Genomic DNA, 16,093 nt, shown 5'->3' on the forward strand with positions numbered 1-16,093 from the left:
ATTGTTCAGTGTACCATGTGGCCTGGATCAGTCCTTTGATCTCTTTAGCAGTAACCACTGAATGCCCAATCGCTGAAATGGCTCATTGCCTCCCTTATCATCTCTTTTTACATTGTTTTCATGTCTTTGTCTGCGTTCCACTCGCTGCCTCCCACCTGTATTCTCTCTCTCTCTCTCAATATCTCTCAGCAAACAAGTCCATAGGCCTCTAAGAAGTCTGCTGTCACTCGGCACAACTCCCTGTTTCATACAAACTCTGTACGGTTTGATTAGTGTGCTACCTTCAGCTACACCATTTGATATACAAGGAATCCCTGGGCTAATGCATTGCAAATTCTGCTCAATAATGAATTGCGTGGGTGGGATCAAAGGCATGGATATGGTGCATACCTTGCAGAGGAATGCCAGGGACCCAGAGGTAGTGGAGACACTAATGAACCTAAACCAGCAATCATGAGGGACCCAGGAATGTCAGATGTGCCAGCTATAGGACATTATGTTCTCACAAATAGAACCATGCAGGCAACCGCGCAGAACTGCATGATGTTATCTGCAGTGATAGTGAACGCACAAACTACTAGCGCAGTTTAAAAGGTTGGATCTGCATTGAGATCTCATATAGGCCGGGAGCCAGGCCCAGCCCTCAGCATCTTATATGCTAAAATTTGTTCACTATTATTCTCTGTTGGCTTATTCCTTGGGCCATCACAAGATGATAACGACCACTCCCAGTAGCAGTACAGATGAAAATGTTGCTAGACACAAGAGAGACGCTTTCGATCGTCTTGTACAATGCAGCTTTTTGGTCACAGCAAGGGTAATTTTGAAGCTGAAAGGTCATCATGGGCTCAAATCGAAGCTTATAAATGGATGGACTGTACTTATATAGCGCTTCTCTAGACTTGGCAACCACTCAAAGCTGCTTTTTTACACTACATGTCATATTCACCCATTCACACACACACACACACACACACACACACACACACACACACACACACACACACTGATGGCAGAGGCTTCAGCGTAAAGTGTCCAACCGTCTATCAGTTATCACATTTATTTGGGGTTCAGTGTCTTGCCCAAGGACACTTCGACATGTAGACTGAGGGAGCTGGGGATCGAACCTTAGACCTTCCGATTAAAAGACAGCCGACTCTACCACTGAGCCAAGCTGCAAAGCTTATGAACTTGGGGGCAGTTTTTACATACATGTGAGACAGTGCATTTTATGTGCAGAAAGCGCCTAATTTTTGATGAGAATTTGTCAATCAGATAGTTGGTTTTTTTGCCTTTTTGAAAATATTGAGGGTAATTTTTCAAAATACAACGGCAGCAAGCCCCTAAATTTTATAATATTCTCTGCCTGATTTCATACCTGTGGGACTATTTATGCAATTGCAGTACCTTCATATGTGCTTGGTCATCATGTAGCCAAAAGTTGCTTTCAAAAAAGAGGTTTTTAGGCCTCTGAGACCAAACGGCCGTGGTCGTTATCATCCTGTGATGGCCCAAGGTATAGAAAATAATAGTGAAAAAAGGTTAAAAAAAACATCCTGAGGGCTGGGCCTGGCTCCCGGCCTAATGCAGTCAGTGTATACTCCAACATCTTAAAGCCCCTGTGAGGAGGTTTTCACTGGTTATGAAACAGACTGAAATTTATTCTGATTACTCTATATGACAAACAAAAGCAAACCAGACCATCAGCGACAAGATTGATTTTTTCTATGTAGTTATTTTTAATGCCTGAAACTGCAAAAATTTGAAGTGAGTGATACATATGACTGTTAAAGAAGCAGGATGAGATTTTTTTTTTTAAAAGGTACAGGACAAAATCAGCCAAGAGATAAGAGGCCCGGCTTTGTCCACAGGGGGCGCTAAAATCAACACAAGTGGAAAGATCCTCACAGCATCTTTAACAATGTGCAATGTTAGCAATGGAATAAACATTGGCCTGAAAAATAATAAATCTTGTTGTTTCTTGTGTTTTTGAGAATCAACACAGAAACACAAAATAACATATTGCTATCCTGAAGTGTATCGTTTTCTCACACCAGTTGTAAGAATGTATGAAAAGTCTACTTAATTCATCCGATGTGCATGTAAACACATTAACATCCAATCTAATAGTCTTTTCATTTACATTCGGATGCCCTAGAGAATAGAGCAACACTACTAAAGAGTAAACAGTGTTGCACAGTATAGCCTTTACATAAATCTTCCTCTGTGATGAGCATGTGGTCTTCTGGGGAAAGTTAATCCAATTTATAAGAAGGAAGAGATTATAGCCCTCCTACTTAAACCATCTATTGTGTTCTCTGCCTCTTCCACATGTTTCTTCATATACACACGCGCTTATGGATTTAACAGTATTCTCCTTGAAGAGCACTGTTCCTTCAAGTAGCCAGGCTTACAAGATTATTACATTAGTTTACATTGCTGCTTCATGACAGAGCATAAACATGGTTAATATTGTGAATACATGCAACACACTTTGCTAGTTCCATGGTCGAGGCTTAATGGCCATCCATTTCGATACTGGCAAAACATGGAAGTTACCGGTAGCATATTGATAAATGACTGACGTTGGTCTTAACATGCGTGTAGTCCTAAGTAGCTTAATGGACAGAGAATAATACTAGCACAGCCAGGGTTAAGGCTTCAATATCTACAAGGACACCATCTTGTTAGAAATGTATTATGCACTTCCGATGCAGCACTCTGGTTAAAAGAATTCAGTACCGCCTCGCATTAGCTTATTGGGTTTTTATAAGAGTAGGGGTAAAGGTGAAGACTAGGACTTGAGTCATCAGGGTGATCTTTGTGAGAATAGATGAGGTACAGTTTCATTGACAGAACATCATTTGCATCAGCTACTTCTAATGCAAAGCAGAGTAACACTGGCAAAATTGGGTTGATATAGTGGCAATATTTATCTCAGGAAAGATCCTTTGAAAGCAACAACATAGCACAACCACAAGTACAAACAAACATTTGCATAAATGAAAGAGCTATGTGTTATTGTCATTTAATGAATACAAAAGGCTGCGCGCACAAATCTATGCACAGTCAATAGAGAGCCGGATGGAAGCTTCATCGCTGTAGGTGTTGAACGCTGGATTATGTAGCTAATTATTCCCAAAGTTCCAAAGTTAGAAATTAAATCTCATTTTTCTCATTTGTAGTTGGACTTTATTCAGGAACATTCAAATAAATGTAACTGTGGGTGATATGCTGACTGTGTCAATGATCGCAGGTGCCTTTCTTTGGTGTCTACTATTTACAGCATGACCTCCGAGGAATCAATACCCTGCAGAGGCCCAAGAACTCAACCAACATCTGGGAATCCCGCAGGATGGGCTGCAAGACATGATGTGGAAAAAGAACAACTGGTGCTGCTTAATCCGGCTGCCACTACAACCCTAATCTCCATTTTCAGATTCTACATATAAATATAGAATCTGTAGGCAGGGGCGGGGATTTTAGGGATGGCAACGATTTAGCTTCTTATTAATCTCTATAAACAGACATCTGCAGCAAGTTCAGCTTACAGTCCCTTCTAGATCTAAAATTCAACTTGAGACAAATTCCCTTGACACTGGGTCTCGAAAGCTGTTCAGCGTTTAGACTTTCCGACTTTCTCGAATGCATCAGAAATGATCGATCCGACCTCCGTTCAATAAACGAGCATTTTAAAAGTAGTTTTCTTCTCCTTCGAGGAAAGACTCGACAAAGCTTGCACCATTTCAAAATACCTGCTACCTACTACCGCTGAAGAAAGCCAGAGTGAAGCCTCTGTAAACTTAATATTTACAGTGAAACTAACACTCACCAGATAAACGGCACATTTTTTGCAGACATATATGGAGGGGCAAAATTCGCTTCACTTTTGATCTGAACACACGGTCACTTCTCAAGTTGCTTACTGGACTGTAAACAATGCAGCACGCAGAAAAGGAAGTCTTGACTGGAAGTCATTTATCGCTTAACGCTGTCTAAACCGGACACGCCCGTTCACAGTTGTCGATAGATGGTTTCCGAGGTTGCTACAACCCTGACCCTGAAGAGTTGCTTAACTATCAAAATGGATGGAATAATGTATCAACAAAAGCCAGAAGACCATCTACCTTCCAGGTTTTTTCTGGCTTGCATTTGATCTTTGTAAAGAAAAGAAAATGCAAACATACAAAGGCCAAACTAAACTTAAAATACTTGACTTTCTTCCTAGTAGTCTGAAACCTGGAGGCACTGAGTTGGCATTTCCCCTTACCGGGGAGTAAGTCAACTATTGGCCAATAGCAACTCACTGAAGATTGATTACACAGCAGCCTGTGAAAGTGATGAATACCACGGCAAAAAAAGGGTGGCTAAATTGGAAGTATATTGAAAGGTGGCAGATTGAAAGAAAAGCTGAAAAAGAACAATGTAATCAGAAAACAAGAAAGAACAAAAAAAAGGAAACAAAGAGTGTTGTTCAGACCTAATGGTGCTTCCAGGGACGGCCTCGATGGTCCACATACAGTGCAAGTTGTGTTCATATGGAGCTGGGTAGCCAGGGGACAAGATACGACCAGAAGGCTCCTCCTTGATGGTGCCACCACACTCCGCTGGAAGGAGGGAGGAAAACAGACAATGGAGAGATTAATTAGAAAACGTTGCACATGCAACAGAAGCTCATCATTGCTCTGAAAGTCAAATTAATAAAAGGATACAGGCAGGCTAAGACTGTTAACATACAAGAACCTGCAGCATCCCACTTCCAGTTAAGTGCATCCCATGAGACTCCTCTCATCATTATTAATTATTGACATAGCAAGCTCAGATGTGATGTGCTTCATCATCTTGTTTGCAATTTGAATGATAGGAGGGAGAGCAGCCAACTCAATATACTCAACGCGCATCTCCCTGGCTCAGTGGTGGCAATCCCTTCCTCAACCAATGAGCTCATCCTGTTGCCTTATAAAGCTGATGGACTTGTGGACTGATCAACAACATTCAATATATCAAACTCAAGTTAGTGGAACTTTTAAAGAAGACACAGGCTGATATGGCAAAATATTTACAAGGGAGTAAATCTGCAGAGAGGTTTATACTGCATGTGTGTGCAGAACATAGAGACGATTGCCGTCATGGAACAATTACTGAGATTAAAACCTACTGGGCAACATGGTAGGCAATGCATCACGCCAAGTGGTGGAGTACTTGTCTGGTTCATAAGAGGATGTCATTTTCATTGAGTATGCTTACGGATGTGTTTGTCGTACTGGTTGGAGTATTAGTAGACAATAAGATGCTTCCAGTATCATATCATAGTTCAAGAAGTGCCTGAGCATATGTTGTGTATCTGTGAGTCTCTCAAAAGAAATTGACAGCAACAACATAAACTTGCATCTATGAAACTACAAAGCAAAATCAGAGGCCAAAACATTTTGTCAAGAACAGAGGGGGCGAATGGAGTTTCTTTTCAGCCTCTAGTAATGAATTGCCGTCAGTAACGCTCTGTGACTGAAAAGCAATTTTCAGCCCCCCTTCAATTACCACCTCCTACCCTTATCCAAAAAGTGAATGAAAAAAAAAAAAAGTGTTCTACAACAACAGCAGACATGAAGTGTTTTTTTGTGCACATTTTGGAGGCCATCCTAGCTGACAAGAGGAGGGTTGAAGTGTTCTTGTTTCTTTTCCTTCCCTTGAGAAGAAAATAGATCCTCCACACAGGAGAAAAGTAGACGAATCATACTGATGATGATGGTTATGACGATAGTTTTGAAATCTATCTATGTGAAGTAGACTGCACTGAGATACGGCAGAAATGGCAGACACATTCGAACAGAGACAGACGGGCAGGAGGCAACTAAGAAGTTCATACAGGATATACACTGAGGGAAACGCACCATCAGGCAGGGGTGAGCTGTGGTCTCTCACATCAGACAGAAATATTTTGTCACCTTCACTCTGAAAAACCTGTCATTATGTTTTTTGCAAATAATTCCCTCCTTCACTCTCCATCTCCCTCATACATTAAACATTTACAGCAATAATCACAAGCTGGCCTCTGCTCATTTCTGCTGTCAAAGCATAGGAGTGCAAAACAATACACATACAGACAGTGTCAATAGAATATAAAGTATAAAATGAAGTTTTGATTGTAGTTTTGCTTTTGCTGGTTTTGCTTTTAAAATAGAAATCAGGAGACCATTAATCTTTACACTCTAATCTTTACAGCCTCTTGCTGAGGTTTTAGATTCTCTTCAAGCTTTTTTACTGTCTCATGCTCTTCTTGTTGAAGAAAACTTGCTGTTTCATGGGGCGAAAAGAGAAGAAGGTGATCTATCACAGCGAGACAAAGCCATCTCTTTCATCTAGCCTTATGACCTACGAAACTACTGCTCAGTGCTGCCATGGCAGTGCAACTTCCTCAGCTACTCTAACCTTTCAATCTATGTCACCGCATACATCTTTCGAAGATCAACTGAGGTTCCCCCTCTCTGTTTGTCTCACCTTCCTCAAAAAGTAGTTTAAACCTTCCTTCTCTACAAGTAAAGATACATGTGGGTGTTCGTAACACAAATGTTGTGTAATACATTGAAATAAATTAGATAACCTGCAAATCATGCAGGGACATAGAGAATTGTTTTTTTTCTGTATCTCAAATACACATATGTAGTAGTGTGTGATTAGCTATAAAAGACAAGTATATGTAATTCTACACGTTAGGTTTGTCATTACAATAAAACCCAGAGCTGCCTAGTTATTCAACCACAGACTGTAGAAAAAGGTGGACGACATGACAGCTCCCTAAAAGTGAAGCCAAAACCTGTCTATCGCCCCCTGCTGCCTGACTGCAGTATAGGTCATAAATCCCGCCTCCTCCATGTTAACAGATGGGACATGAGTCAAACTATAAAATTAAAATACACCAAATAACCAAAAATACACCAAATAAGTACCAAATAGATTTTTCTCAAACAGGGTTTCTGTCATTATAGTTAGTTATTATCATGCTGATTTACGTCAAAGTGTTCACTTTTTTGACAAGGTTAGCCGAACTGTTTCGGATTAGCAGAGTAAAGGAGGATCAGCGAGAGGAAACGTAACTAAAACAATTGCTACAGTCATTGAAGTTTACATATCTGTGAACGTCTGCTTCAGACCAACACAAAGGAGCTGCCGGTATGTGCGGGATCCTTGCTGTGTTTTTCAGTAAGTTAAGTGCGTGTTTTGGTTAGAAGATGCTACTATCTGCCAATCTCTACTGCGCAACTCTGGCTCCAAATGACGTCACCAGCGCAAGATGGCAGCGCTAATCACAGGAGCTGTTTTGTGGCATAACTTTCATACAATGAGAGCAGATCGAGACGCATCGTCCATCTTTATATGCAGTCATTGGTTTCAACCTTAAAACTTTCCTCTTCTGTGACTTTCAGAATATGAACTCTCCCGGTTCAATTTCACTCTCCTTCCTCCCCTGCTCCCTATACCACTCTCATCTGTGTTTACCGTGTCCTCGCTGCTGGAAAATAATCCCACCATTACAAACAGAAGCAGTCCCTCATCTGCTCCCAAATTCACTCTGGCTGTTAGGCTATCATCTGCTGTGAAAGGGGCATGGGGAGGACAAACGTGTTCACAGATATACAGTATGCTGAATGTTGTTTGTACCCAGACATGGAATTACCTGTCAGTTTGGGTTGAAACAGGGGGCCAAGCGATATTATTCTAATCACCTTGGCTGATGTCAAAGAACACCATCCTGCCTGTTTTCCTTACTGAGCTTCTGGCTGCTTTCTGAGAAACGCTGTCAAATTGTCCCCCAGGAGAAGATCGAAAATACTGCTTTGGCTTTGTTATCATGGCACCATACAGGCGCTATATGTGTGTGTGTATGTATGTCAGAGTAATAGTTTTGAAAATAATAAGGCACACTATGTTTGTGTCAGCTGGCAAGAATAACAAGTGAACTGTAGGTGAACTCTGTGAATAAAAACATCAGATCAAGTGTACCATCTGCTGAACTTTTATGTAGAAATTATCTCGACACAATTGATTCAGAAAGTCTTCCCACCTGAAACACCTGAACATAAAAGCCTGAATATGTGCCTGGTTGCTCTGTTGACGTAGGAAGAGTCTTATTTTAGTAAAAAATAATTTGGGAATTGCAACCATGATGCAATGAGAATATGAGGAGCCAAATAGAGCATAATTTTCTATGAGATAATGCACCGAATGAGGGGCTGGGAAAGAAACCAAATGGGGCCGAAAATAGCAGCGCTAAAACAAACCTCAGAGCTTTTCAAAACCTGCGGCGGCAAATTCACATTGTTATTAAGAGGAGGAACTAGGTCAGACAGTGTGGAGCAGCTGAAGACTTCAACTGGTTCCCATTAACAGTGTGATTAAGCAAACACTGATAAAAACTGTCACAGTTTACTACAACATATTTATATTTTTTAACCTTACATTAAATAATGTAATAAATAGGTAATAAATAGGGATGCACGATATTGGATTTTTTGCCGATATGCCGGTATATTCCAACCCCTTTTGCCCATTTCGATACCGATTTATTAGGCACATGTTTTTTCCACCTAATTGCAGAGAACATCAAGTCTCCCCTGTAGTGGAATTGATATCATGCCTACTCTTATTGTAGTGGCCAAAAACTGCCATACCGCAGACATCTTGCAACCTTCTTCACACTTGACGGAAGAGGCATTGTACAAAAGGTCAGGTGTCTGATCAATCACGTTTCTGAGCGCACCTGAATGCAGCATCCCCCCCGAAACAGGGCAGTGAAGGAGACATGCCCGTTTATTGCTCGTACTACAGAGACATCAGTGATCGCTGACAGACATATCATGTGTGCGTCCATGAACATGTAAGGTAGTTTTGCACCGATGTTTATGTTACACTCTATGAGCGTCAGCTTTGGCCGCAAGTGGAAGGTAATAAGACACAGACTAACATTGTATAACGAGATAACATCCCACACGGTAGTGAACAAAACTCATAAGATAATTAAATAAACAAAAAGTAAATTTTCTCTTGTATTGCATTTGAATGCCACTTTAAGTGTCCCCATGGTATGCTATTTAATACTACGACTTCACTACATTTCTGTAGCAGCATCAGCTACCACTTAGATTGCACATTAACATAATGCACTGTAACGCTTTAAGCAACACCAAATTAGCAGAACCCTAATAACTGCCAAATATATGTGTACTGCTGCCAACAGCACGCACACACTTGATCTCCAACCCCTTCAAGGAGCGTCTGACTCACCAACGCAGAGTGGGAGCGGGCTGTCCCATGCCCTTCTTTCCCCCCTCAGGCAGGTGAGCACCTCAGGGCCTTTCAGGGTGTAGCCTGGGTCACAGCTATACGACACGGTGCTCCCTGCAAAATGACCCTTGTCCTCCCGCTTGTAGCCGAACTGGGGGACACCTGGATCCTCACATTTCACCAGCTCGAAACCTTGGAGAGAGGGAGGATGAGGAGAGGAAGGACAGTACAAGGATTAGGAGTGGACTGAAGAAGAAAGCGTGAGTGTTTTCATGTGGTAGATGCTCCAGGGTGGGCTGGAAAATTAGATATAAGCAAACAAACTGCACATAAATGTAAATATTGGATGTAAAGGAAGATGGATGTGTTGCTTACTAATGAAGTGCAGTTCAAAGCCTTTGCTGGTGTTATCCGCATTGCTGATGAACTCCAGCCACATGGAGCTGGAGGTGGAGTTCAGGGTTGTTTCTAGCATCTCGCTGCCTGTAAACACCCCCAGCAGACGGGCCTTATTACTGCTGCCATCAAAGACCTGAAAAGGACAGAGGGAGAGTGGGAGGAAGCATCTGAATTAAGATGATCAGGTCTGCACACACAGATATGTTAACAAGCCTGCATTCACACACACAGACGCAAACACACGCACGCACACACACACACAGGGAGGGAACAACTCCCCCCGCCCCCTCACTTTGAGCATGTCATCCTCCTCCAGCCTGAAGTCTCGTGCTCGTAGCTGGATGCCTTTCCCAGGCTGCGTCTGGATGGAGTAGATGCACTCGTGGTTGTTGCCGTAGTAACCGGGGTAGTTGGGTGAGAGAAGCACCCCTTGCATGCCAGTCACGGATGAGCCGCATTCAGCTAGAGAAAAAGAGGGTGAGCAGAGAGAGATAGAGAGAGAGAAGGAGAGAGGAAGGGAGAAGGTGATGGTGTTGGAGAGAGCAGAGGACATGTCAATCGCTATATGCTTGAAAACTCAGAGTGTATTTATTCATGCTGTCATGCATAGGGAGATGGGAGAGGTGATGGGGAGAGGAATATGGTCAGTGACTACACCTGAATGTTGAGTGGCACATCATCATAATCTCAATGCAATCTGAATATGATTAACAGTAATTTCAGCTCCATTTGAAAAATTGCCTTTTCTGAATCACATCAGAGAAAGGGTGAAAAAATGGGCGGACAAAGTTTTCAATAGAAAAATAGCTGGCAGAATTTAAATGACCACAAATGTAGCTGAGATTTTAATCTAATGAATGCAATGAGCTAAGATGAGGTGAGATAATGGCACTGTCTGATAGTTACATGGAAAAGTAAGTATGTTTTTACGTGTGTGAAAAAAAATTGTGTCGTCATTGGGAACTTTTAAAGACGGGGTATTATGTTGTTTCACATTTTTAGACATATATATGATTCAACAATGTTGGATGTCCAGACTAAACGTGGGTGAAGTTTCAAATCTGAAGGTAAAAGTATGTTGGAGTTATCCCAAGGCTTCGCAGCTCAGTCTTCAGGTTTCAGTTTTTTCTACACTCTGCACTTCGTGCAGCCTCAGCAGGCTTCGGAGAGCTGGCCAATCAGAAGAAAGTGGGCTCGTAGGGGCGGGGTTTTTTAAAGAGACGGAGCTGAAGAGGCTGTATAAGGTCCTACACACAGCACCAGTGTGAGAAAATGTAACTGTAATTCAGCTAAGCTACTCTACAGGTATCACAGAGTGAAATATAAGGCTTAAAATTAGTATAAAAACCCCCCATAAAAGTTTGGCAAAAAAAAGACCAAGAAACCACAAACCAGCAACTTTATTCCAGAAATGTGCAATGAAAATAGGGTCCAAAGGGGCAGTTAAGGAAATATGAATACTTTGAAAACAAATTGCTTGACCTATTTAACAAACTCGACTTCAGATAATATTGTAGTGGGTAAAGAAAATAAATGTGACTTCACTAAACTGTAATCATTAAAGTATATTTTTTTATTTCCCAATAAACTTTTAAAACTTGCACATTTTGTTCTTTTTATAAAATTAGAGAGAAATTTGTAAGTGTGTAAGTTGTACTAATACTCCCATAAAGGGATTCAAGCAACTCACTGTGATCTCCCTTTGCAGTTGCTTATCAACTCTGAAGTTCTTTTCAGACAGGGGGCGACACTCCGCCTGTGTACCCTCTTGGATCTAAGGGTCTCACCTCACTCCTTAAGTGAACAGACAGGCAGACAAGCGCTCCGCGAGTAAACGCCAGGTGCTCTACGCATGGTATACAATGGAAACGGCTTGTACAACTGTATTTTCTCTATAGGCTATAAAAACTAGCTAAATGAGCATAGTTCTAACCATTACCAACTAACATGACATATAGCATGGCTTAAGTTAAAATGTTACATTGCCTAATGCATCCAGCCGATGCTCTGCCAAGGCCCTCCTGTTAATGTCCCAGTAACTGTTTACAAAGTGGTTATATATCTTCGGGAACTCGCACACAGCAAGGATCAGTCTCTCGTCCATTTTGATTTTTGTGGTTACTACTGCCCATTGCATGGAAAAAAGTTAAAGAAGTTTCAACTCTGGCAGTTTCACCTCCCTACCTTCCCCTCGCCGCTCATTGAAAATTAATGACAAGGCGCGTCAATCGCCCCCCCTCATCTGAAAATACCTTAATATACATGGATATACTGAAATGTGTCATGCTAAGGACAAACACAAGTGGGTCAGTCATTGTCACGGTCTCTTTGCTTTACCTATCATTAGGACCATTAAAATGTCATTTGTTTTCATATCAACAAACTCAATCAGCTCTTACGGTTTGGTGTGTCATAGGATCAACACACTGACCTAAATCTTTGCTGAGTGACTCGCCATGTTTCCAAAGGCATTAGCAAACAAGCAACATCAAAAATTAACATATTTCAGCTCTTTAATGTCATCATCATTAGAGCTGCTGCTCGGTATAATTTGGACAAAGTCAAAAAGGCTGTTTCCGGGAAGCTGTCCAAATGAAGGGACAAAATGTGGGTGGATGGAGGGATGATAATGAGGAGAATTGAAAGGAAAATGCCTCGTCTTCCAACATGACTGACAGATTTGTACATTTCTAAATGGGTGAGTTAATGTGGAAGGGCGAGAGGGAGTGGCTGGGGGGGGTGGGGGGTGATAAAAGCCAAAATAAAACATGTGACCACCTACCAACACACCTTGGCAGAGGGGAGCTCCACACCCGCCTCCTACCCCCTAAGCAAATCACCCTCGCCGGACCCTCCAGGCGGTAACCCGGGAAACAGGAGAAGATGAGGGCATCACCCACTCCGTACTGCAGGCCTTTCCTGGTGCTGTAGGGTGGGATCCCAGGGTCCTCACAGGGCTCCAAATCATACTCTGTGTAGAGAATAAAAAGAATAAAAAGATAAGGTTAACTGTGACATGTACTTTTGCCATCGCCATACTTTTGGCCATCTGTGCTCTTAATCGATTCAACTAAAACAAATGACTTCTTTTGATGTTAACCATTCATTATTCACTCTTGAGAGGCTGTAATTACATATTTGGAAGACACATACTTAGATTTTTAATTGCTCCTCGTCAATGGTGGCCTCCCCTTAAGCATCACTGTTTGTGTCAATAACCTTTTGAAACAGACCCTTGTTATTAAAAGGTCACAACAAGCCTCTGATCCATACTCTGGCACCTCAGACACCCTCTCTCAACATGATCCTTAAGAGCTAAATGTTCTGACCTTTCTTTGCTTTCCCCCCCCCCCCAACGTGTTGGTCTCAGTCTTTTTCTAAATGACTGGCAACGCTCAGTACTGTAAGCAACATTTTCGCTTAGAGTTTTGAATGTCTAGATCTAGTCTTACCTGAGAACGTGATGTTGAATCCCTCGTAGGAAACGGAGAAGTCCGAGAGAAAGCGGATCTGAGCTGTGTAGTTTCCAAACAGGCCTGCGCTGAGAGGCGGAGGCAGTGTGGAGCCCGTCAGTCTCCACAGAGGCTGAGAGAAGCTGCTGTTCTCTGTCACCAACAAGTGATCGTGAGGGCTCTCGAGGTGGAAGGTGTGGAAAGTGAACTGGACACCTATATAAGAGAGGAGGAAAGATGGATTGTTAACGCATATTGTTTACATATGTATATCATTTTCTGATCTAAACATCGGTAAAACAGTCTTTTTTTTATATTTCATCATATGTTCGAAAAAGAAATGACTGCTTTGTTGAAATGTACGTAATAAAAATATTATTGAGACAGGCTCAAGGAGGACAGGAGTCTTGATACTCATTTGAAACACACTATTCTTTGTATTATTATGCATAAGGCATCAATTCCCTGTCTTCCTTCCCTGCCTACTTATCAAAGAAAAACACCCACACAGAGTGAGCTTCTGCAAATAAGGCTGTGTCAATTGATGTGAGCATTCAACCAAAGGTGACAACTGGAGAGTCGCCCCACGGCGCTGTAGCCCTAGGCCAGCCTCTCAGCGCTTCAGACTTATAGAAGCAGCTTGTTCGGCAAAATAAAAAGGCCACTCAGTAGGGGGAAATGACATTGTAAAAGGAAATTGAATTTGACTGCTGCATGTGTTGACACTGAATCTCTCGGCTAACCTTTGCCATGGGAGGTCTCGATTATCCATGTGCAGTTCAGGTTGTGCGGGTAAAAGTCTGGGAAGCCGGGCGACAGGATGGTGCCAAAGTTGCCCTGGATGTAACCTCCGCAGAGCGCTGGCGACACGGAGCCAATGGAAACAGCAGGAGATGGATGAAGAAAAGATATGAAAGGGGAGCAGAGAGGCAAAATCAGAGAGGGCACATCTAAGTGGATGAAGAAATAAAGTGTCCCCCAAAAAATGGCAAAACTTGTCTGTGCATTTACAATGTGGTAAAATGAATTTTACAAGAGGTGCCCTTCAGGACAGCATAAAAAGCAGAGAGCGGTATCATCAATATCATTACAGAGTGGGTAGAAATCAATAGTGTCCTTAAATATAAAAGCATTTACAGATGAGGGAAAAGGGGAAACATCAAAGGGCTATCTCACCACACACATATAAAACATTTATGATGAAATGAGGCCGAAACTTTTGAAGAAAAAAAGTAAGAGCAGTTGAAAGAAACACTATCGCCTTATATTGATTTTATAATAACTCAGAATTATATAGCAATTTAAACGTGATGCAATATGAAGCAAAGTGCTCAGAACCATCTCTCATGTTTTGTCTAATACAACATACAACAATGAATTTAGCTTTAATCCCGTTCATGAATAGGAGGAAACCTGGCAGAAGACTATTTGTTTCTAGGTCAATATTATGGAGCGTACCATCACAGCTCGGCAGGGGGCGGCTCCACTGGAAATTGGGTTCACATTCTAATGGCGCGGTGTCACTGAGTGTGTACCCTGCCTCACAGCTAAATGTCACCAAAGCGCCCACATAGAAGTCGTTGCCGTGCCGCTGTCCGTTGACAGGTATACCAGGGTCCACGCAGTGATCCGACTGTAACTGCAGGGCTAGAGAGGGAGGAGGGGAAAAAGAGGGGGAAACAGCAACACAATCAAAACACGGAGGCACATATAATGAAAATCCACCTGTAGAGTGTTTAGGATTTATCCAGTTTTCAATAGGTCAAGTAGAGTTCCAAAAATGTTAAAAAGCATTTTGCTTTCCCACAGCTGATAAATGATTTATTTGAACATCCTCTTCCGACAGGAATAAACCAATGAGAAGTTTCAGCACTCTCTACCCCTCCACCTTGCATAGTTTTTACCTAAGTAGCTCTCACTGTGAATTATTGAAGCTCTGCAGAGATTTACCGCAGAGAAAGTGCAAGAGGTTACCAGTGTGAGCCACACAGGTAGAGACGAGGATACTGCTGTGGTAAGGTTTGAATTTACAGCATGGGTGAAGCCTGGTGCATGGGAAAAGTGTGTGTACATGTAGATGTGTGACTGGCCATGTGTGGCAAGTCAGCAATATCTGACAGCATAATCTCACCCCATTACTTTGTAATTATAGGTGTTCTAATAAGAAGCTTCATGGTGAAATTAAGAGCGGAAAGAAATATTTACAACCAGGATTGAATTGCTTTTAGTAGTAGCAGTAGCAGGAACAGATTCAATGTAATAAGGCTCTGTGACGCTTGAGCAAATGAGCCCTTCCCTTACTGTACATCTGTATATGTACCATATCTGTGGATACAGGTGTGATGCTCTTAGCCCTTACTTTCATAACGTATGCGGAAGCCGATGTCAGAGTGGCTCTTGTCAGTCGAGAAGAGAAGGTACAGGAAGCTGGAGGTGCTAATGAGGAACTGGGGGACCTGGGTGCCCTGGTAACTACCAATTAGAGGTGAAGAGGGAAAACGTCCATCCCGCACCTCGAGGACGTCATAGTTGACCTCTGTGCGAAACCTGAGGACAGAGAAATAAGTTAGACAAGGCTTTAAAGGGTTAATATGCGACTTTTATGTCCAGTAGATGTCGCACTTGAGCACCAGCATGAAACCATAACAACCGCACAACTCCGTCTGACATTGTACTGCTGCGGGCTAACGTTAGAACATTTTAGTTTACTATGCATGTTGCTACAGCCCCCCGCTAGCATGGTTAATTACACAGAATGACCATGATATGATAACGCTACAGAACACTAAGCAAGCAAACGTAACATTGAAATAAACAGTAAGTTAGCTGATGTTACTCTAGTACATGTACATGACTTTGCATGAAACGGGAACATGGAGCCGTCCAGTCCATGTTAACAAAGCTATAAGAACAACAAACACAGAATGAGTTCGACTTCGCTCTCTTTTTAGGAAGTTATT

At 42.1% G+C, this 16,093-nt stretch overlaps 1 protein-coding gene across 1 annotated transcript in view; it reads right to left on the minus strand.

The window, feature by feature from the left end:
* csmd2 (CUB and Sushi multiple domains 2) overlaps window positions 1-16,093 on the minus strand; it is a 253,256-nt gene that overhangs the window by 84,372 nt on the left and 152,791 nt on the right. Inside the window, exons 18-26 of the mRNA XM_069682020.1 lie at window positions 15,493-15,680; window positions 14,592-14,780; window positions 13,877-13,993; window positions 13,134-13,349; window positions 12,464-12,652; window positions 9,974-10,143; window positions 9,658-9,814; window positions 9,283-9,474; window positions 4,481-4,607 (exon numbers count right to left, since the gene is read on the minus strand). Of these exons, the coding sequence (XP_069538121.1) occupies window positions 4,481-4,607; window positions 9,283-9,474; window positions 9,658-9,814; window positions 9,974-10,143; window positions 12,464-12,652; window positions 13,134-13,349; window positions 13,877-13,993; window positions 14,592-14,780; window positions 15,493-15,680 (1,545 nt within the window). The remainder of the gene's footprint in view (window positions 1-4,480; window positions 4,608-9,282; window positions 9,475-9,657; window positions 9,815-9,973; window positions 10,144-12,463; window positions 12,653-13,133; window positions 13,350-13,876; window positions 13,994-14,591; window positions 14,781-15,492; window positions 15,681-16,093) is intronic.

This window comes from Semicossyphus pulcher, unplaced genomic scaffold (genome assembly GCF_022749685.1).
Source record: "Semicossyphus pulcher isolate SPU_LCO1_2020_fin unplaced genomic scaffold, fSemPul1.0.p SCAF_5, whole genome shotgun sequence".
In the NCBI taxonomy this organism is placed as follows: Eukaryota; Metazoa; Chordata; class Actinopteri; order Labriformes; family Labridae; genus Semicossyphus; species Semicossyphus pulcher.